At 30.3% G+C, this 21,846-nt stretch overlaps 3 protein-coding genes across 7 annotated transcripts; all 3 read left to right on the plus strand.

Annotated features, from left to right (window-relative positions):
• The first annotated feature begins 2,360 nt into the window (after positions 1–2,360).
• LOC126858494 (ataxin-2-like protein) lies at positions 2,361–11,347 on the plus strand. 5 transcript variants are annotated; one of them, XM_050608868.1, is made up of 10 exons: positions 2,361–2,398; positions 3,596–4,685; positions 4,760–4,871; positions 5,020–5,340; positions 5,410–5,643; positions 5,718–6,036; positions 6,485–6,771; positions 6,848–7,369; positions 7,444–7,600; positions 8,143–11,347. In XM_050608868.1, exons 2-10 carry the CDS (start codon positions 4,603–4,605, stop codon positions 8,673–8,675), a joined length of 2,568 nt encoding a protein of 855 aa, XP_050464825.1. In that variant the 5' UTR covers positions 2,361–2,398; positions 3,596–4,602; the 3' UTR covers positions 8,676–11,347. The 5 variants fall into 5 exon arrangements, 4 of the variants coding, with proteins under 4 accessions (XP_050464825.1, XP_050464827.1, XP_050464826.1 ...); XR_007688681.1 differs by lacking the exon at positions 2,361–2,398 and having other exon boundaries at positions 3,500–4,685; positions 7,444–7,689; positions 8,143–8,284; XM_050608870.1 differs by lacking the exon at positions 2,361–2,398 and having other exon boundaries at positions 3,508–4,640.
• Positions 11,348–12,192: 845 nt separating this feature from the next.
• On the plus strand, positions 12,193–15,678 carry LOC126858511 (probable ATP-dependent RNA helicase DDX55 homolog). The gene is made up of 7 exons (XM_050608908.1): positions 12,193–12,371; positions 12,498–12,605; positions 13,480–13,752; positions 13,837–14,195; positions 14,448–14,645; positions 14,729–15,422; positions 15,517–15,678. Exons 1-7 carry the CDS (start codon positions 12,273–12,275, stop codon positions 15,553–15,555), a joined length of 1,770 nt encoding a protein of 589 aa, XP_050464865.1. The 5' UTR covers positions 12,193–12,272; the 3' UTR covers positions 15,556–15,678.
• A 543-nt stretch (positions 15,679–16,221) lies between these two features.
• Positions 16,222–21,691, plus strand: LOC126858499 (uncharacterized). Its single transcript, XM_050608879.1, has 5 exons — positions 16,222–16,368; positions 16,475–16,676; positions 16,781–17,073; positions 17,647–19,173; positions 20,043–21,691. The coding sequence occupies exons 1-5, from the start codon at positions 16,306–16,308 to the stop codon at positions 20,394–20,396; spliced, it is 2,439 nt and encodes an 812-aa protein (XP_050464836.1). The 5' UTR covers positions 16,222–16,305; the 3' UTR covers positions 20,397–21,691.
• The last annotated feature ends 155 nt before the right edge of the window (positions 21,692–21,846 follow it).

The raw sequence follows: 21,846 nt of genomic DNA on the forward strand, positions 1-21,846 counted from the left end.
TAAGTAAAAAAATTAATAAGAATTAGAATAAGAAGCCATGTCTCTGCAATCAATCCAAAAATCATTATTGTTTAATCACATCATTAAATTTAGTAATAGGTGACAACAAAGCAAGTGATTATACTCAATCAGCGGATTCCACTTTGATTTCATATTGCTAACGTAAGTCGATAAAATTTATTTATGACAAGAAAAATTCTTCAATTCGATATGACCTAAATCCATATATAGTTAAATATTTATCAATTTCAACTAGCAAAACATATTATACAAAACTTGATTAGTATAGAATTAATTATTCATTGTAATGAGATTTTATTTTAGTAAAATTAAATATTTTATTTGTAGTATAAATTTAATTTTAAAACACAAAAATATGAACTGGAAAATATTTTGTCCTTCAATGCGATATTGCTGGGTAGTATATGCGCACATGCTTGTCTCTTATAAAAGGATGGAAATTGCCAAATCGTTCCATTATTGGTTAGCCTCGACATTGAATCAATGAGAGTGTGTAAATTTTATTCCTATTAATTTTTATTTTTATAAAGTACGAAAATTTATAAAATATGAAAATTAGCCAGATGAGTGTATGTTTGGTTCAAATAAATATATTTTTTCTAATTTTTGTTATATATATGGTAAGACTAAGTAAACTGAAATAATATATACATGCTTACATGTATGTGTGTGTGTGTGTGTGTGAGTGGCACATGTGTGTGTGTGTGTTAAGTTTTCTAAAATAACAAAGAAAATGATTTTAAAATTAATAAGATTATATATAAGATTATATATAATAGTGTTAATATTATAATAGGTGTAATAATATATTATTTCTCTAATAAAAATTTTGCTAAACAGATATTATTTGCAAACGCTGCTGCAATTTCGAAAGAGAATAAAGCTGAAAAACTGTCCGCAAGATCATTGAAAAAAGATTCTCAATTCCAAGGAGTTATGTCGAATATTGAAAGATCCGAAAGAATAAATCGTGGATTTGAGAGAATAATTGAGTTCGTCAACGTTTTGGGCCAAATGGATAATTTTATTTACGACAGGACAAAAAATATTATTCGCAAGCTCAATGCGATTTACGACGTCGATGAAAATGAAAGGTCTCGTTCCAAAAAATAATTTTGTTATATATAATTAAAGAATCATAAAATCTTGCATTAATTTTTAAAATACAAATCATCGTCCATTATTATATTAATATAATTATTTATATTAACACACAGATTAATATAATATTATTTTTTAATTATTAATTGTGAATCTAGCAATACATTGATTTTTTACTTTTAAATTATTTTTCTTATTAATTTTAAGTATTCCTTACCGTAAGATATATGTATAATTATTAATATAATTATATATATATGTGTATTAATAAATATAATGTTTTTATTATTTTATATTAAATCGGTCATTAATCAAATATATTCTGAATATAAATGTAAATTTATGTACATTATTCATTTACTGCAATAAAAAATTGTCAAATTATCGTAGTATAATAATTATATGTATATTATTTATTCACACAGACATAAATTGAAATAATTCCATTTAAAGCACATTATCGCCATCTAGCGATTAATTATTAAACGATGTCGATTAAATTGATGCGCGATTGCTGATGTATACATGTAATATTATATTCTATGTATAATATCGAACATTGATGTTCGATTGTGATTAATTTATCTATTTTATTAATTAAAAGTTATTTTTCGAATTTACTAATTACAATATTCTCTCATTTTATTAACTTCTATATGAAAATTTTTATATCTAATGTTACTATTAAATTTTATTAATTTTTTTTTTTGATAAAAGTACATCCATGATACTGACATATATATGATGTTGCACTAATTTTGTGTTTTCAGATTTATACACATTACATATTTACCTAGATTTCATCTAAATATTTATCACAATTTTATCAAAAAATTATTGATTATTTGGAAAAATAAAACCTTAAACAAATTGACTGCAACTTTTAATATTAAATAATTACACTACAATAATCAAAATTAATTGATTAATTACAAATATTTTTAAAATTGTGGAAAATTGTTAATTTTTTGACAATTAATTATTAAATTATTGATTTTTTCTTATTACATTTTTCTATGATATTATATCCTTATTTTTATTAGCTATTAGCTATACACAATACCAATTCATATAATATACATCACATCTGACCATTTAAAATTGATCAAAAGTACCAAGTACATACCTGAAAAGTATATACATACCTGAAAGTTTTCGAAAATTTCATCTTATCAAAGACCTTTGCAAGGATTGACAGAAGTCCTCAAAACAATTTTATCTTTATAATATATATGTGCCCTTGACATGTAGGAACAATGAAGACTGGAAATAAGAGGTGATAAAGACTTTTGTTCTTTTATACGTTTGTCCTAAATATAAGAAAATAATAGAAATGTAGAACTTTTCTTTTTGTTTAACATGCTATTCAGCGTATATATATATATATATATATATATATATATATATATATATATATCAATAATTACAATAATACATAATTTATGAGTTTAACGTATTCTTCCACATTTGATATAAACTATACACTTTTTAAAATTTGATATAATCAATTCTCTTGTTGAAAGAGAGTCGTTTAATTTTTTATATATTTTTTTATATATTATAATTTAATTATAAGTTGCACAAAAGTTTGCTCTACCTGTATTTATATTAATCGGTTATACAAGAGAGAATTTTTCCAGCTAAAGACACACACACATACATATCAATAAAATAAATTCAATCAATTACGCGTTTAATATAAAGAATATAGCAATATGAATATATTCTTTATAATATATATCTATATTATATATTCTTATATCATATCATTATATCATATACGTGACTATTAATTTTTTTATGCATTTATGTATTATATACCGTTGAAAAAGTGATAAATTCCGATCGATGTTTTATACATGTTCGCTACCATGCTAAAGAAACAGTATCTGATTTATGCAATGACCAAATTTCTGTTTTTTTTTTTCGGAAGTGATACTTTATTCAGGATCGTTCCGCCAAAAAAACACAGACTGTTTTAAAAATAATATTCGATTATTCTTTTCAAACAAAATTTGTTACTTGGTAAGCTTAGTATGCTTTAAAAAATCATTCATCACGCTTCTCGCTAGTGCTAAAAATAATCAAATTTCCATTTTCCAAAAATCGAACGTACAACTTCGATATGAAGTATTTCCGTTTGCTTTACCCGCGCATAAAACTCGAACCTGATTGGCGCGAGACTGTTTTTTTCAATAAATATTTAGCTTAAAGCCTAACAGGACTTATCTCATCGATTGTTCAAGTATACATATATCAATAATACGATTAAAGCAGAGAAAAATGACAATGTTTTCGAGCAGGTTCACACTTTTCCACACCTCAAAATATATAAAAATATGAATTTTAAAAGCAAACCCGTGTGAAGTGGTCTCTATCCGAATATTTCTTTATCCTGATTGGTCAATGGAACAGTGGTGTTTGCAACGCCAAGTGAACTGCACCCAATACTCAAATATTATTTTACTTACAGCATCGATAGTTGAATCCCTAAGGACAAGCGTCGTGCAAACGTTCACCAGGTGGCGACTACATCTAAATAAGAGTCAGCGCGATCAGATTGAACATAGGCGACATATAGAATATATATGTTGCGAGGTTGCAAACCAGCCTGCCGTATTATAGTTCTCTACCACATGTTGATTAATTAAAACAATAAGAAGAGATAAAAAAAGGGCATTTTCGCGGACACCACTGCCGGTACTTGGCACGCGTTGTTCGCGCGAACTCGTCAATCGTCACGTCTGTTTCTACTCCGACCAAGTCCAAGTCCGTCAGATTCGCGAACGGCCGAGATCTCTGCACGCAACTTCTCACGTTCCCTCGAGAGGCACCCGTCGTCGTTGTGTTACGTCACGTACAGCCGTCGACAGTGATCGAGACTAACGATCACGGTAATCGGTTGTGAAGAGCCAGCTCGTTGTTTCGCTCGCTCACTCGCTGTCACGAACATATATACGCGCTTGCTCGCCGTTTTTCCAACGCGGATTATTCCTCGCTGTAGTAATCTCAGCAGCGATCAGCGTGCGTGACAGCGTCCCGCGCCTGTCAAACCGCGATCCAAGTCCGCGCAGCATCGAGTCCGATCGCCACTGCGCGTTGCATTTGCACGCTTTGCGTTTACCTCGCGATTCGGGCCTGTGTTTGCGTATAACCTAAAAGCCATCGTGAATGTTGAGAATCTTTGCGATCCTCACGGCTTCCTCCTCATTCACCGCTCATCAAACGTTCCCGTGGATCCGTGAGAGATCGTCGAGCGTCGCCGGAGACGTCGCGTAAAAGCGTTGCGAGTAAGCGAGAACACGTGCGACGCGACGGCAGCTGCGATTTGTCGTCCACGGGCGAGAAAACGGATTTTTTTGACGTCGAGCGGTCATCGGGAAAGTAGTCAAAATTCCGGTCCCTACTAAGAAACGAGAGGGCCTCCAACAAACCGGCGGCAGAAATCCACCAACGACTGGTGAGGAACCGTCAGGCAAAATGAACAGCAAGAGGAAGAATCGTACAAATAATAACAGGTACTGCCAATCTCTTGGCTCCCCTCGTCAAGATCATAATAGCAGGTATAATATTTATAACATAGCAACGGTATCGACGACAAAAATAACGTTTTTTTTTGATCGATACGTTCTTCCAGATCTCCGCGATCACGTGTGTCTCCTGCGGAGAGAAGCATTGTAGCGGAAGGAGTCTATAACAATGCTCATTTTATGCATGCAATTACTGGCCATGTTGGGAATGTAGTACAGGTATTATAGACACACATATATATATATATATATATATATATATATATATATATATATACACGTATATATATGTATATATGTATACTTAGATATCAATTATTAAAAGGACTTAAATTATAGTAACACTCTTTTGTTTGAATTGAAACAGATTCAAACGCAAAATGGCTCAGTATATGAGGGTATATTTAGAACATTCTCAAGTAATTTTGATGTAGTATTAGAAATGGCTCATCGAGTAGAAGAAAAGATTAATGCAGATAATGTAGTAGAGAAATTAATTTTTAAATCACATGACATTGTCACTATATCTGCCAAGGATGCTGATTTGGAATATGCTATAAGAGATACTTTCCAAACGGATACAGCTATTAGTAAGTTTAATGGTTTAGTCGGTGAAAAGGAACTTGAGCCTTGGGATCCACCAAATACTGCTATTAATGGAACCGAGCTAGAATTAGATGGTGCCTCTGTGAGTTTGCAAACTTATTACAAGACGATGAACCAAACAATGAATTATATAAAATTGTTTGATTTTTAGAATGGTTGGGATGTTAATGAAATGTTTCGTAAAAATGAACAAGACTATGGAGTTCAAACAACATTTGAGCCTTCATTAGTAGGTTATACTTTACAGCTTCGTAAAGATACAAAAGATTATAAAGAGCAGGAACAAAAGGCTGCTGAAATAGCAAATGAGATTGAATCTCAACCTAATCATAAGGCTAGATTAGAATTGGAAAATGGAGATGAAGAAGAAAGATTTGCAGCTGTAGTAAGCTTTAGAATTATTTTGAAATTTTTATTTTCAGTTATTTAATATCTTTCTTAATAACTACTCACCTTTAGACAAGACCCACTGAAGGGAAATATATTCCACCACCATTGAAGAAGAAAAATGGTAATACTAGCAAATTAATGAGATCCAATGAACCTCCGTCTTCGCCAGGAACTACGAATAATAAGAATGTCTACAACCAACCATCTCCGTCCACAGTTAATGTAAATGTCCCACAACCAAATATATCGGTTGGAGTACAGCCTGCTCATGCTTCGGTACAACATCCAGTACCTTTAAATATGGGTATGCCACCCAATGGAGTGGTTGTCACGTACAATAATCCACCGCCGCCATTCGTGCCTCCACCTACGACACAATCGCAGCAAGGTATATTAATTTATTTGCGATCTTTATTAAGAACTTTTTGAAAGGATTTAAATGAAAAGCGTGCTATTGCAACAGACCATATTATGAGAATACTGTAAGTTCTTTTGTGTTAAATTGGCATGCATAATTTTGTTGCATATAAATATATTTATACAACAGATCATAAAAATTGAATAAGAAACTACCAATGTGTATTTAGTGATTTAACAAAGAGCAATATACTATAAAGATAAAAACTATACACGATAAAGATTTTTAGCTAGATATTGTAGTGACTTTTTGCATGCAGTAAATATTATTTAGAAAACTCTATAGTGACTCTTTGTATGTAATAAACACATGATAAAAGTCTGAATAACTTTTTATAGTCAAAAGCCTAAATTATTACTTTCAGAGCAAGACTGCACAAGGATATTGAATGATAATTGTATGTTTTTTTTTGATACAGTAATTCAACAGAATCAACCACAATCTCAAGTTACTCCTTCAATACCGCAAGTAGGCTTTCCTTCGCAGCAACAACAAACACCTTCGAATAAAATAAATACAGAGAAACGGGAGCGACCTGGCAGACAACAGGTTTATCAAGCTGATAAAGCGCCACCAGCGCCATTCCCTCAATCAAATGCTGCATCTTTGCATCAACAACAGTCTTCACATCAACAACATACATCATTACCACAACAGAATTCTGTGGAAGGACAAATAGTCATACATAAATCAGATCATCGGAAGGTACGGCACATATATTTTCTTTTATTTAAACTAATTTTCTTTTTTAAAAGAAAGACAACTCATTTACGATTATAAGTTTTACTTCAAGGTTCCGACACCTCGTGGCAGAGATGAACAGCATTCGGAACTGAGACAGTTTGCTGCAGAATTTAAATTAGCAGAATCACCAGATACTTCTCAAATTTCCCGAAAGCAACAGCATCAGCATCAACAAGATGTACATTCCACTACTTCAATGAATCAGCCGCATCATCAAGCTCCTCATCAACATACAAATACACAACAACAATCGCAACAACAACCGTCAACGCAGCAGCATAACAGTCCTCATCAACAACATCAGACTGTACAAGAAGAACCTGTCATTACCAGTAAGCCACCACCTGGTCCACCACTAGCAGTAAGATCTACAAGTCCGCCTCAGCAGCAGCAGCAGCAACAACAACAGCAACAACAACAACCACCACAAACCAATACTCCAACAGTACAACAATCACCACCCGAACCTGCGGTTGATAAAATAACTACTGCTTTTAAGAAATCTACATTGAATCCAAACGCTAAAGAATTTAATCCAAATGCCAAACCTTTTACACCAGTAAGTATAATTTAAATCACTAATAAATCAAGCTGGAATAGAAATTATGAAATATTTGCTTGTATAATCTATAGCGGTCTCCTAGTACGCCAACACCTAGTCGGCCACATACACCTCAGACTCCTCAGTATACAGGAGTGACTATGCCCGCAACTGTTGTTATGCCGGCATATGTAACACCAACGGCATTTAGTCAGCCACCAGCTCAACAAATGACAAGGTTCCGAAAGGGTCAGTATTCCCTAAATAGTCATAATAATTTTTAGTTATGACTGTGTTAAGCTCAGATGAAATGTTAACACACACACACACATGTACACGTATGTATATATTTTTTTATAGTTAATAAATTTGAAAAGTTTTTTCAGAGAAAATTTATTTTGAAAATCTTATATATATGTATAGGGTGTCCCGAAATTTTTGACATACCCGAAGTGTGAAGGTAGATTGGGCCAAACTGAGTCGAAAAGTCTTGTACTATTTTCTTCTATAACGCTTCAGAAAAAAGATGATGATTGGCCAGACTTTACTGAATAATGACTCTTTTATTAAGTGTTATACAAAAAAAATGATACAGGATTTTTCGACTTAGCTTGGCCTAATCTACCTTTATATATACATATACATATATATATGTCTTAATTTTGATTCAAAATTTCTCGTTTCTCAAAGATATTTCAGATCAATTGTAATTTTATTTATATCTACTATAATTACATATTGATACTGAAAATAAAATATTATATAACATTATATATTGATATTTTTTACAGTGCCAATGATGCAACATCGTGGGCCAGATATAGCGTCCCAGATGCAAGTGGCAGCAGCAACGGGACAGCCATTATTAGCGCCAGCCATACATCCACCATTCCAGGTGCCTTATCCAGGACAACCAGCGTATCAGCAAATGGTACGCATGGTCCAGGCACCGCCGCCACCGCCACACATGGCTACTCCATACCATCATCATCACGACTCGCAAGGACCGCAGGCCCCTGGTATACAGTACATGGGCCCGCATACACATCCACATCCTCATGTAACTCAACAACCACCTAGCCAAACGCCATCTCCAGCCAATCCAAATCAACCGCACACACCGGGTGCTTATAATCCACCCGGTACTCCACAGCCTACATATCCGCAACCTCCGCCTCAGGGTCACGCCCCGAGTTATCCAATTATGTGTCCGATAATTCCACCTCATATACCAATTCCACCACAGCATATGCAATACCTACCACCGCAGCCACCTCCGGGTGCGCAACAAACTATACCCGTTATTTTACCGCACAATCAGTAGCTGGTAACATGAAGTAAAAGAAGAAAGAGAAGAATGCTAGTATTCTGAAATGGTAGAATAAGACTTTCAAAATTAAGTTACTTTCACGATGGTATGATTGCTTGCTTTGATTGATTGCTTGAAAAACTGCTCGCTTCTATATCTTTCAATTTATCCCATCAATCCATTATCTGTCAGTGTAAATTAAATACTTGTCAACTTTCTATATTGAAGAGCAGTTTCAAATTATCTTGGCTTTCGTTTTATAATGTGAAAAAAAAAGAAGGATAATCAATGGCAATATTTATCCTGAATGATGTTTTAAACAATCAAAGAGTATTAACCATCATGAAAGTAATTTTTCTGCTTTAAATGTAGGTCGATCGTCGAATTATGACCTATGTCTGTATTATGGACTTTAAAAATTTCATCACATTGATTATTTTAATCAAGTTTTAAAATTATTTCATAAAATTTCCACGAATTTATTTTTATCAAATTAATGTGTTGGATACAAAAAATGAGTTTATCAAAGATTTCTTTGATAACATGCATTTTTATTGAGTAGTGCTTTAACGTATTGGAGAGAATACGAGGGATCGCTCGTTTATATGCGCATTTTGAATTTAAAAATTCCAATCTTTCATATAAATATGCTTGCATTACTTTATGAACCAAGATTTTCAACCAAAAAGCGAAAAATATTGCGCGAGCGAATTTATCTCTATCTCCCTTTTCTTTTTTTTTCTGTTTTTAAGAGATGATTATCGAAATTGCGAGAATGAGATATATGAAAATACATGGCATATTTTTCTGCCCATGTGTGGTCAGGTGTTAATTCTACTCACAAAGAAGAACAAGACGAGCTCGCGAAAAAAATGGATAGAACGATTACGACTACTTCTTTGAATCTGATTTGAACGAAGCGAGTAATTACTGAAGCTGGCGAACGGCTTGCAGGGTAAAACACTAGCGAAATATAGGATTCTGCGGTTTGTTGATGAGTTTTGTTACAAGATATTGATAGGTGCATGATTTTCAAACGTGAAAGATTACAGCAAAATATGCGAACAGATACAACATCTGCACACTGACAAATCCCGCAACGTTAACGGTGCGAATAGTAGGCATCAGAGAGGTACATAATTACATATCGAATAATGTAAGCTTCAATCAATTTATTATCAAAACCTCAACAATTAGTTTCAGTAATATACATAACACATAATTATGTTTTGTGTTAATAGTTTAATACAATCTTTGTGTTTTCATATTTTATCATGTTTTGAAAAAGTAAATGCATAATAAAAAGTACGAAATAATATAATTTAAAAGTTTATCCAAAAAGGATGATATACATAAACGTTATTAATATTAACTAAAAAAATTTGATATTACCGATTTTATTCTTATAGATCCGAATTATGTATAAAAATTCAAATTTAATATATATATATATTAATATATATTAATATAATTAACATAATATATATTAATATATATTAATATAATTAACATAATATATATTAATATATTTTAATATAATTAACATAATATATATTAATATATATTAATATAAAGGCAATAGTTTTATAACTGTCATATAAAATAATTGCTAAGCAGAAGAAAATATCAAGAAAGTTGTAACAATACCTGCTTATGTTGTTTTTTAACTTTAAAAATTATTGTGTGCCATTTATCGTGAAATACATCTCGTTACATTGTTATATATATCTGTGCAAAATTTCTGTTAAAAATTAAATTTAATACTAAAAATATAAATTATTAATATAATATTATTCAAAGGATAATTAGAAATGAAGCAATGTAATTGATTTGTATGTATGAGTCGTTTGTTAATTATGTACTTCTCATTTAATGAGCAAAAAAATAGATGCTTGATAGCTGAACTTAAAAATATATCTGAACATGATATATATACTATTAATTAGGGCAAGTGATGAGATTAGCGGTAAAGAAAGGGAGATACTGCTAATAATTACAGATTTTTTTCGATTTAGTTTACAAATATGATTAAATCCTTTTATTCTATATTTTATTTTCTATGTTAAAATAGTTTCCCTTTAAACTGGAATTCCCTTGCACTGCTCTTTTATTATGCATTTGTTACATGACTGTATAAGAAGTTATGGACATGCATAATGTCTTTTTTTTGTATGCTGGTCTATACAAAACTATAACATTTATATATATATATACATGTATATATACATATATACATATATGTATATGTATGTTCTCATATACCATTAGAATAAGAGCAGGGACCAAGAAAAAAAAGGATGATTTTTCTCAATGTGCTAAAAATATCTATTTGACTATAAAACACTAAACTATATTTATTTAAAACTATTGATACTGAAAACTATTCAACTATTGAATTAAGAAGGGCAAAGTATTTCATTTTTTCAATGATTATCCGCTAATCTCAGCTTTTCCTTGTAGAAAAATCTGTCCAGATGAATTTTTAGTCCATGCTCGATACCGATTGGGAAAAGAATGTTCAACAACTACGGCCTTAGACCTAATCGTGTATATAAACAGAAGAAAGCAAAAACAACATTTGCATGAGAATAGTTGAGTGTGTGGCATCGCTAAACAGATTTTATATTGAAGAGATTTAAAAAGAAGAAAAACATCAAAATAAAAAAAATCAATACGTTAAAAACCAATTTCTTGTACATATCTTTTTTCTTACCCTCTAACATGTAATGTATTTTGTTTTAATGTATGTAAATATCATCTTTAGTATTTCTTAATTTATTTTTGAAATATAATAAATTATATTCTCTACAAACTAGTTTTGTGCTATTATTTTAATTCGAATTAAATTATCTGCGTGTGTACGCGTGCTGTTCAATTTTTTTCCCTACATAAACAATGAACTCGCAGGATGTGGTCCAATTAATGCTTCTTATTGTTAAACGTTTTCTTTTTCTATACTTTTTATCGTAATTTCATCTTTCTACAGGACAATTTATAAATATACGGAAACTGGAAAGAATGAGCACTATATATATATATATATATATATATATATATATATATATATATATATGTATGTATGTATATGTATATATAGTGCTCATTCTTTCCATAAAAAAATAACAATCAAAAATATTCATATATACAGGGTATCCTGCAAAGATTGTGCCAACTATAATATATAATATATATTTTTTTTCTAACTCATATATATGATTTCCTTTTCGAGGCAAATTTTAAATCATTTTGGAACCTAGCCTGACCCTGGCAGCCAATACATTCGACAAACATCTTATCGTATAAATATCAGCCTAATATTTCATTTGTCGTGATACTCGTGATACAAGCTTTGTCGAACGTGTTGATTGACTGTTACTGCAAAAAATTTGGCCAATACTTTCAGAAATTCCCTATTCGATAACCAATCAGTATGTTCTACAAACACTTCATATACAGATGCAATATTACCATAGAGTATAGTATATATAGATCGAAAAAGAAGCGATTATCTCATATGTTTTCAACATCATACGTTCTTTTATATATAAATAGGAAATTATTTCATTGTTATTTGAGATCTATAAAAACAAAATAGAAATATAAAACTTTATAATGAAATCAAAAAAATGGGAAGAATTAGATGTACGATTAAGCGATCCTGTATTAAAAACACTTAAACAATTAAAATTTCTTGATATGACACCAGTTCAGGTAATAAACATAATGTATATGTATGTGTAATGCATTATAAAAATGTTGTTAAAATTAAAAATATTACAAAATAATATGCTTTTGTAAAATAATAACATAACATTTATATTATCATATTAATTGTAGGCAGCGTGTATACCATTATTATTGAATGGTAAAGATGTTGCAGCAGAAGCAGTTACAGGCAGCGGAAAGACACTTGCTTTTCTTGTTCCTCTACTGGAGATATTACAAGTACTCTTTTATTATTTGTTACATGAATTTATTTCAGTAAATATGGAATTTCTTATAAATTTTTTTGAAGCTTAATTGTTTGTGCATAATTTTCTTTGTAAAATTCAAATGTATTCAAGGAAATATTGTTTGCATATTTAATTCTAAAAGATTTTATAATTGTTTAAAAATGTTAGGAAGAGAGAAATAGAAAGAGAGAGTTGACAGAGATATAGATTCTACTATATATTTAAAACGGATATTATTGTATAAGATATAATTTCTGTTTGATAGATAAATAAGTGTTTTATATAAGTTATAGAAAAAAACAAGTTATTTGTTTAAAGCTAGAATATTATTTTTATATGACATTTTCTTTATAACAATAAAAAAAGAGAAATTCTTTAAATTATATGTATATATATATTTATATATATATGTATGATATGTGCGGATGTATATATGTATGTATACTTATAGTTTATGTGTATATGTGTGTGTATGTTGTATGTATGTGTGTGTGTGTGTGTGTGTGTGTGTGTATTATATACATAGCATACTTAAAATAGAGCACAATATAAGAATATTCTCAGAATGTTTTTACAATACAAATATATATTTCTTTTCTAAATTATTTTATCTATTATAATCTAAATTATTTTAATTATGTAATAATTATCAACATAAAAGACTTAAAAAATTTATATTGTTTCTCTTTCTAGCAGCTGCAGTTTTATATAGCACAAATTATATACATAATTGACAAAAAATTGTAAAAATTCTAAATATTCTAAATTATTATCTTTATCTTTATTCTTAATATTATTATTCTAAATATTTATCTTTATCTTTGATAAGGAATTATAAGGCATTAAGTTTTTTATAAAATATATAGAAACGACCAGAAAAATGGAAAACTATGGAGGTAGGAGCAATAATAATTAGTCCTACAAGAGAACTGGCGACACAGATTAGTGAAATTTTGGAAAAATTCTTAGAAAACATTCCATTATTGAAGCAAGTATTGTTAGTTGGAGGTGTAACACTAAAGGAAGATGCAGAAAACTTGAAGAAGGGAGTGAATATTATTGTTGCTACACCTGGCAGATTACAAGACATTTTATCCAATTATAGTTCCACAAATTTGAGTTTATGTATAAAATCTTTGGTAATGAAATTACACCTTGTAATAAAATTATTTAAGCGCAATCAGAATTCTTGGATTATTAATCAAATATATTGTTATTTCTAGGAGTTTCTTGTTTTAGATGAAGCAGATAGATTGCTAGACTTAGGATTCTCTGCAACTTTAGACAGCATTTTAAGCTATTTGCCTCGTCTTAGAAGAACAGGATTATTTTCTGCAACACAGACGAAAGAATTACAACAATTAATTAGAGCAGGTCTGAGAAATCCGGCATTGATAGTTGTGAAAGAGAAATCTAATATCTCAACGCCTGTAAATTTGAACAACAGTTACACAATTGTTCAACCTGAATACAAGTTATCAGTAATGATAGATTTTATACGTACAATAGGATTTAAAACAAAGTATATGATATTTTTATCTACCTGTGCCTGTGTGGATTATTTTAGTCGAGTTATACAAGCGTAAGGCACTTTAATTAAATATAAATATACGTTAATAAAACAAAATATATATTATTTGCTATTAAATTTTGTATACAGGATGTTTTATTTTATTTAATTGCTAATGTAATATCTTTGTTAATTTTAATTACAATAATCATTTTATTTAATCAAACAATTGTTTTTCTAATTAATTTTTTCATTTTTAAAATAACAAATTTTACATGATTGAATATAAAATTTATATATATGTATATATACATATACTTACAGATTGTTACCATCAATAAACGTACTAGCTTTACATGGTAAAATGAAAAGCAAGAGATATAAAGTGTTTGATCAATTTCGACATGTTGAAAATGGCATTTTAATATGTACAGATGTAATGGCTCGTGGGATTGATATATCTGAGATAAACTGGGTATTACAATATGATCCTCCATCTACTGCCAGTAGTTTTGTACATAGGTAACAATGTTTTATATATAAGGAAATAATAAGTATTTCTCTTAAAGAGATATATTTTGTAAAATAATTTATATTCCTTATAGATGTGGTAGAACTGCTAGGATCGGTAATGAAGGAAATGCATTGCTATTTCTTCTAGAAACAGAAGATGCATATGTAGACTTTGTTAAAAGAAATCAAAAAGTAGAATTGCAACAAATAAAAACAAAACCAAATGAAAATACTATTGAAGAATGCTTGCAATGTATGAGGCACCTGCAACAAAAAGATCGACTTATGTTTGATAAAGCAAACCGCGCATTCGTTTCATACATACAATCTTATAGTAAACATGAATGCAATTTAATTCTTCGATTAAAAGATATTGATATGGGAAAGCTAGCAATGGGTTTTGGACTGTTGAAAATGCTAAAAATGCCTGAGCTTAAAGGAAAGGATGTATCATTTTTTATTAGCCCTGAAATTGATATCAACGCGATATCTTATGCGAACAAACAACGCGAATTACACAGAATAGAGAAATTGACTGAGTATCAAAATACAGGCGTTTGGTCAACTAATCATAAACGTAAACAGAAACAAACTGAATCCTGGTCAGAAAGCAAGAAGAGAAAGCTCGAAAGACAAGAGAAACGAAGTAAGCGAAAGGAAAAGAAGAAATTGAAACAGGGACTTTCAACAACTTCCAATAAAAAAAAAAGGAAACATATTAAAGAGGAAGATCTCAAGGAATTGGCAAAAGATATAGCGTTAATTAAAAAATTCAAGAAGAAGAAGGTAATGTATTAATTCTTTTCTATTTATAAAAATTTTTCTTTCTTTTATTTTTGCATTTTTATTATTTATATATAATGTTCGTATGTAATTGCAGATCTCGCAAGAAGAGTTTGATGCAGCATTTGGAATCTAAAAAATGTTAACTATGAATACATAAGATACATGTGCAACATCTGCTCTCAAGTTTTCACTTTCTTGATATTTTTTCATTGTATATATTTTTTCAAAATATACAAACTAAATTGGTAATGTAAACGTATGTAATATTGTATTTTCTTACGACTCCTTTCCATTAGATTCCTACAAATATATTTATATCATGTGTATGCATATAGAATATTACTGTTTCTGTTTCACATTAAGCAATAAAATATTATAAAATCATATTTGTTGTTGACAAATATAAATATTTATTTACAGGAGATTTGCAGACAAAAATTCACGTTCCTGCTTGTGACCTATATTATAAAATTCGTGCAAAGCTCTATTTGTGCAAACACGCACACAATCAAACACAAGATCCGCTTTTACAAGGCCCGCGACTGCTTATTCATGCCCCACCTTCGCTCCGTCTCTAAAAGCGTTCCCTCTCTATGCGGGTCATTGCTCATCGTGTAGTGGGGCCAGTATAGCGTTGGAGAGGGGAGTGAAATAATCTCTCACACAAGCGCATACATAAATGTGTACATACGTGAAAGAACGAAGAATGGGGCTCGAAAATTCCAAGTTTGATACGGTAGTCACCAAGCCGACTGCTTCTCTCGCATGACTCATAGTCGTGTATGTCAAGTGGCAAGATAAACGAGATAAGTTCGTTTTGACGCATATTAAACACGAATGATCTTTTGAAGTAGAAAGTTTTGTAATAAATTTATGTCGAAGGATGGAAGAAGAAATGGCGAATCGCCCAAAGTGGTTGTCGGAATTAGAAAATCGTAAACGAAAGGTATATCATAATTTTTTGACATGATTTTCATTATACAAGGAGAGGAATATTATGTATACAAAATTAAGATTGAAATTTAATTGAACATTATATCTTTGTTACTTAGCCGCGTTTAGCACATGAAGCTGGTGCTGGTGCATCATGTATGAATTGTAATTCTGCATGTCCTGGTCTTGATTTGCATTTTTGGCGAAAAATTTGCAAAAATTGCAAATGTGGCCGGGATGATCATGATGTTGATGACGACGAATTTCCACAATTTGATCTGCTGTTTGGACCAAGTGGAAAATTTAAAAAGAAGATCTTGCGTAAGTATTATATTTATAGATCATCTTTTCTTTATATATATATATATATATATATATATATATATATATATATATATATATACATATATAAATTTAATTTTTAGGTTTGCAAGTAAATAATAAGAAACAAAATGAAGGTGAAACTACATTTGAGTGGATACCGCCAGATACAACTGAAGAACTCGCTGTGGATTATATGAAAGCTTTGCCTGTAGAGAAATTGCCAATTAAAGGATCTGCTGGTGCTGCTTTGCGAAGGCAATTATTACAGAAACAATTACCACTTCATGATATTGATCACAAAGTTTGTGATGAACTTAGTGAACAAGAACAGAAACAATTTGAAAAATATTTAGAGAATATAAAAAAGTATGTAGGGCAAGGCAAAGTAATGAAGGTAAGTCATGTCAATATTATTAACATTATTAATACGAGTTGTGATTTATTATTAAGATTATAAATATATGTACATATTTGATTTATTTAAAACTTATCACTACTTTACTCAAATCTATTGTTAGCATGTTTTGTTGTGACATATTACACAAAATTTAGTTTACACAATGATAATATTGTCTTCTAAAAATTTCAACAACTATATGATTTTTAACTTCATTATATTACACAACATATTAATAGATTAATTCTTAGACGATGCTATCGCGTCGTTTTGTTCTACATATATATAAAAAGTATTGTTGCTGATACTTACTGTTTTTAATTTAAAAAATTTAATTATGTTTTGTTAATTTTACATATCATTTAAAGTATAAGTAATTAGAAATATTACGAAAGTATTACTTGTATAGATACTTGAAGCACTTTTTTTCAGAGCTAAATTATATATAAAAATGTGTAGCACATGAAAAATTTTTTGTAATATTTTATGCATTGTACATAGAACTTTTGTGTATATACTATAATTTCATAAAAGATTTATAAGTAATAATACAAATGATGTCGTTTTCAGATGATAGGTGCCCGCCCGTTTGATCGTTCTCTCATGACTCCTATCAATGCAACTGATATGCAACATTTTAGTCCGCAGCATAATTCTTATATACCTTCCACTAGTATTCAATTACGTACACCGAGTAGTTTTACCGTGAAAAGTTCATATGCAAAACATCCACATGAAGTTCAAAATAAGCAGGATGCTATGGCCACAAATGACAATAAGATATCCAACGCAGGACATAATTGTTCACTAACTAATGTAGCTGCCAATAACAACATCGCGAAATCGCAACTAATCGGAGGGAAATTAATTAATGAGCATTCTCAACATGCGGGTGATAGTGTATCCATAAAGGAAAGAGCAATAGACAGTAAAGTAATCAATTCCTCGATTCCCGCGCATCTTGCCGAGCAAGAAATCGTATCTGCTCGCGAGATGCATACTTCTGAAAATTACATACCTTACGGAAACACATTGAAAGGAGTTGTAGAAAAACATAGGGAAACGTTGGATAATATCACACCGTGCATTGCGCATTTAGAAGCTGTTAATAACGAAGCAGCCTCTATAGCGGAATCCATGTTGGCAGACGCTCTTCTTCCACCTAGTGCAATACATGCCAATGATATTATCGGAAGCACATTGGACGAAAAAAGCTTGATGTTTATAAGAGAAAAGCTTGCCGATAAGTACAATACCATGGAGAATTCGGCGATGCATGCTGTTCCTAAATCATCTCGACTGTTAGACGCGAATGATATATTACGTAGCGGCGGATCTAGGGAGAATAATAATAATCCCGCAAATAGTAATAAAGATACAGAGAGAACAGCTATTATAACCGCTATGAAAAATCCTGTAGGAACTCTATTGGAAAAGACAGAAGTTAATAATTTTGTAAACACTCCTTTAGAAGCAGAGAAGAAAATGTATAAATCTCCATCTCAAATAATTGAATCGATTGCTTTACCTGTTAAGGTAAATCACAAACCGGCTGCGAATAATTCGTCAGTGATAGAGAAGTCTAAATCTATGCAAGAAAGTGCTACGGATCCCTTATTGAATAAATATGTTTCTGTGGATTCTACTCTTCCCATATTAAATTCATCATTGCAAACGGGTTCACAATGTCCTGTTAATGCCAGTCTATTGCCAGCCGAGTTGAGTAGCTTGGTTCTGCAGCCAACTGTCATACATTCCGAACAGTTGCAAAAGCAAGTATTCCCTCATATTGTCAGAGACTTCACTGGACAATCGAATGTACAACACATAGATCATCTAAAAGATAGTATAAAAAATTTAAAGATTGATTCAAAAGTGCACAAATGCGAGAAATGCCATGAAGATATACGCATCGGCGATGTGATTGTAACCGCAGAGAAGGCTAACAATGCGTCCTGGCATCCTGGTTGTTTCGTTTGCTCCGTGTGCAACGAATTATTGGTAGATCTGGTGTATTTTTATTATAAAAATAAGTTATATTGTGGAAGAGATTTGGCTGCATTCTTGGGAATTGTTCGATGTTTTGCATGCGATGAGGTAAGTGTGTGTGTGTCATGCAGTGTTCTTTATTAAGGGCATATCTTCTTTGAATTACAAATTTTTTGGACAATTTCGTGTAAACTGTCTCTTGGCAAAAATGTCAAGGGAGATTATTTATAATTTCTTAATTCTCAATATCATGTGTTTTTATAATTAAAAGATTAAAATTCTAATTAAAATTCTATTACAGTCTATTTGTGGGTGAGAAATTAAATGAAAAATATGATTCATCTATTTGTTTTTTTAAAGTTTGCTTATCATAAAGTTTGCTTACTATTCAAAAAACTCTTTACTTTTTAATTGCTTATCAACTGATTCAGAAGCTAACGTTTCCACAATCTCCACATCACTATAATGAAAATGTCTCGACATTTTGTAGATTTGGCAAGGAATTTAAAATTTAAAGAAAGTATACTTTGATAGAGAAATATATTTATATATACAGGATAATTGCAAACATTCCGGCCAGACTTTGAAATTTTATAATAAATTATTAATTCTGAACAAAAAGTTTCCTAAACATGAGTTGAAAAATACTTCTTTAAAAAGTTAGCGCTCAAAAATCTCTGAAATCATGGTTATTTAATATATTTTTATAAATATCAGAGAAATTAAGTTTTTTAACAAAAAATAGTCTTTAGTTTCAAATATACTAAAGAGTGTTTTTTTTAATTATCGATGGTAGAAATTATAAAAAGTTGGTTATTTCAAAATCCATGGAATGTACTATGATTATTTTGATCTCATATATATGTATATATATATATATATATATATACATATATAAATGTTTTGTCAAAAGTCATGTTTGAACTGATTAAAATGAAAATTTAATTAACCTCTTTTTTAACTTTTGTTTGTTCTAGTTAATTTTTGTACGAGAATATACAGTTGCAGAAGGACACAATTATCATGTGAAACATTTCTGTTGTTGGGATTGTGATATGCCTTTAGCTGGACAACAATACATTACTGAAAACGATCGTCCATTATGTCTTCCTTGTTATCAAAAATCATATGCAAAGACATGTGCCGCCTGCAATATTGTGATTGCCGCTGATCAACAGGGTGTAACTATAAAAAATTTAAACTTTCATGCAACTGAAGTTTGTTTTTGCTGCTACGGTTGTAAAAAGAACTTACTAAATGGTAGAATGGCGATAAAAGAAGATAAATTATTTTGCAGTAAAGACTGTATTGCAAAGTTTTTTAATCGATAAAATAGATGTATATATAAATAAAAGTCTATTTACTATTTTCAATATGTGTTATTTTTGCATTATAAGAACAAAACATACTCATATATAAAATTATTTTAAGAATCTAAGAAATGTATAATGTTATAAACATGAAATTTGCAATTAATTCTTAAAAGTTATTGCCTTAGTAGTTATATGCCAACCAAAAATGCAAACAGAAAAAAGACTATTTAAGGTGAATATATTCTGCCTCAACTATGGGATCTTCCACATTATCCTTTTGAGGAAATATACAGTATAAGAGAATAACAAAATACGATTCCTTAAGCTATTTCAACAGAATAGACCTGTCATATGTGTTCTGCCAGCCATCAATAATATATTAACTATTTCTTATTTTCCATTTCTACGTATCTCATTTTTATTTATTAGTTTTATTATTATTATATATTTTTCTTTATTTATACACATAAAAATTTAAATAGAACAAATTACATCAAAAAAATAAAATGAAACAAGTACCAGATTGCATAGTTACTATTCAACTCCTATAATTGAGACAGAAAAATATTTTTCTTTCTATCGATCCTTCTTCAATACATTATGGCTACTTCATTACATAAGCTCTATGTAATTAGTAGACTAGGAATTATGATTAATTAAAAAACCATATAAGTAATTAAAAAATCATATAAGTAATTCAAATATATACATATTGTAATGTATAAACATTTATGTTTTGTATACATATTAATACTATATTCCGTCCAACGAGAGAATAATCACGGATGGAAACTCGTCGCTTCGCGTAGGTCTCCGAAGGAGAGGGCTAGAAAGCGGAGACGGCTCCCAAACGTGCCGTTATAAATACAGTACCAAATAGCGTGCCACGCTTTTCCCACTTTGCCCGCTTATGCGCTGTGGCTATTCTCTCGTTTGACGGAGTATATACTCCATAAAATATACTCTGTACATATATACCTTATGGTATACGAAATGAAACAATAAATGCATTGATTTATCTACTACTAATTTTACAGAGGGCAAATCAACAAATTTGTTAGTTTTTTATAAATTTGCTATAATTTTCAAAATAAATAACATTTTAATCTTTTTAAGTATCTTAAAAACCTCTAGTTGTTTCCATGATATGTTAATTACTCATATGTGAAAATTCATTACAGCAGCTAGTCAGAATGTTTATTACAAATAAACAGTCGCTGTAAAGACTTGCCAAAAAAAAAGATTTTCGTTGTTTATAATCTAAATATTACAATAATCTGTCAAGTTATAATATAAATTTTAGTAAGTCGTTATTTTAATTGTAAAAATATAAAAAGAAAATATGTTAATTTGCATGATAAAGTGATTACAATTCTACAAAAGAGATTATTCCATATAAAAGAATATCTTGAGTAAAATAGTGTGTTTTGCTGAACTATGTAGTAGCAGAGTATTTCTCATTAGATTT

The sequence above is a fragment of the Cataglyphis hispanica genome, chromosome 25, assembly GCF_021464435.1.
Source record: "Cataglyphis hispanica isolate Lineage 1 chromosome 25, ULB_Chis1_1.0, whole genome shotgun sequence".
Taxonomy (NCBI): Eukaryota; Metazoa; Arthropoda; class Insecta; order Hymenoptera; family Formicidae; genus Cataglyphis; species Cataglyphis hispanica.

Excerpts from the sequence above, each read along its gene's own strand:
- LOC126858494 (XM_050608868.1), top strand. The coding sequence starts at position 4,603 with ATGAACAGCAAGAGGAAGAATCGTACAAATAATAACAGGTACTGCCAA. Across the intron at positions 4,872-5,019 it reads ATGTTGGGAATGTAGTACAG|ATTCAAACGCAAAATGGCTC; the intron begins GTATTATAGACA and ends GAATTGAAACAG. Across the intron at positions 7,370-7,443 it reads ATGCCAAACCTTTTACACCA|CGGTCTCCTAGTACGCCAAC; the intron begins GTAAGTATAATT and ends TATAATCTATAG.
- LOC126858511 (XM_050608908.1), top strand. The coding sequence starts at position 12,273 with ATGAAATCAAAAAAATGGGAAGAATTAGATGTACGATTAAGCGATCCT. Across the intron at positions 14,646-14,728 it reads GCCAGTAGTTTTGTACATAG|ATGTGGTAGAACTGCTAGGA; the intron begins GTAACAATGTTT and ends TATTCCTTATAG. Across the intron at positions 15,423-15,516 it reads AAAAATTCAAGAAGAAGAAG|ATCTCGCAAGAAGAGTTTGA; the intron begins GTAATGTATTAA and ends ATGTAATTGCAG.
- LOC126858499 (XM_050608879.1), top strand. The coding sequence starts at position 16,306 with ATGGAAGAAGAAATGGCGAATCGCCCAAAGTGGTTGTCGGAATTAGAA. Across the intron at positions 16,677-16,780 it reads ATTTAAAAAGAAGATCTTGC|GTTTGCAAGTAAATAATAAG; the intron begins GTAAGTATTATA and ends TTTAATTTTTAG. Across the intron at positions 19,174-20,042 it reads GATGTTTTGCATGCGATGAG|TTAATTTTTGTACGAGAATA; the intron begins GTAAGTGTGTGT and ends TGTTTGTTCTAG.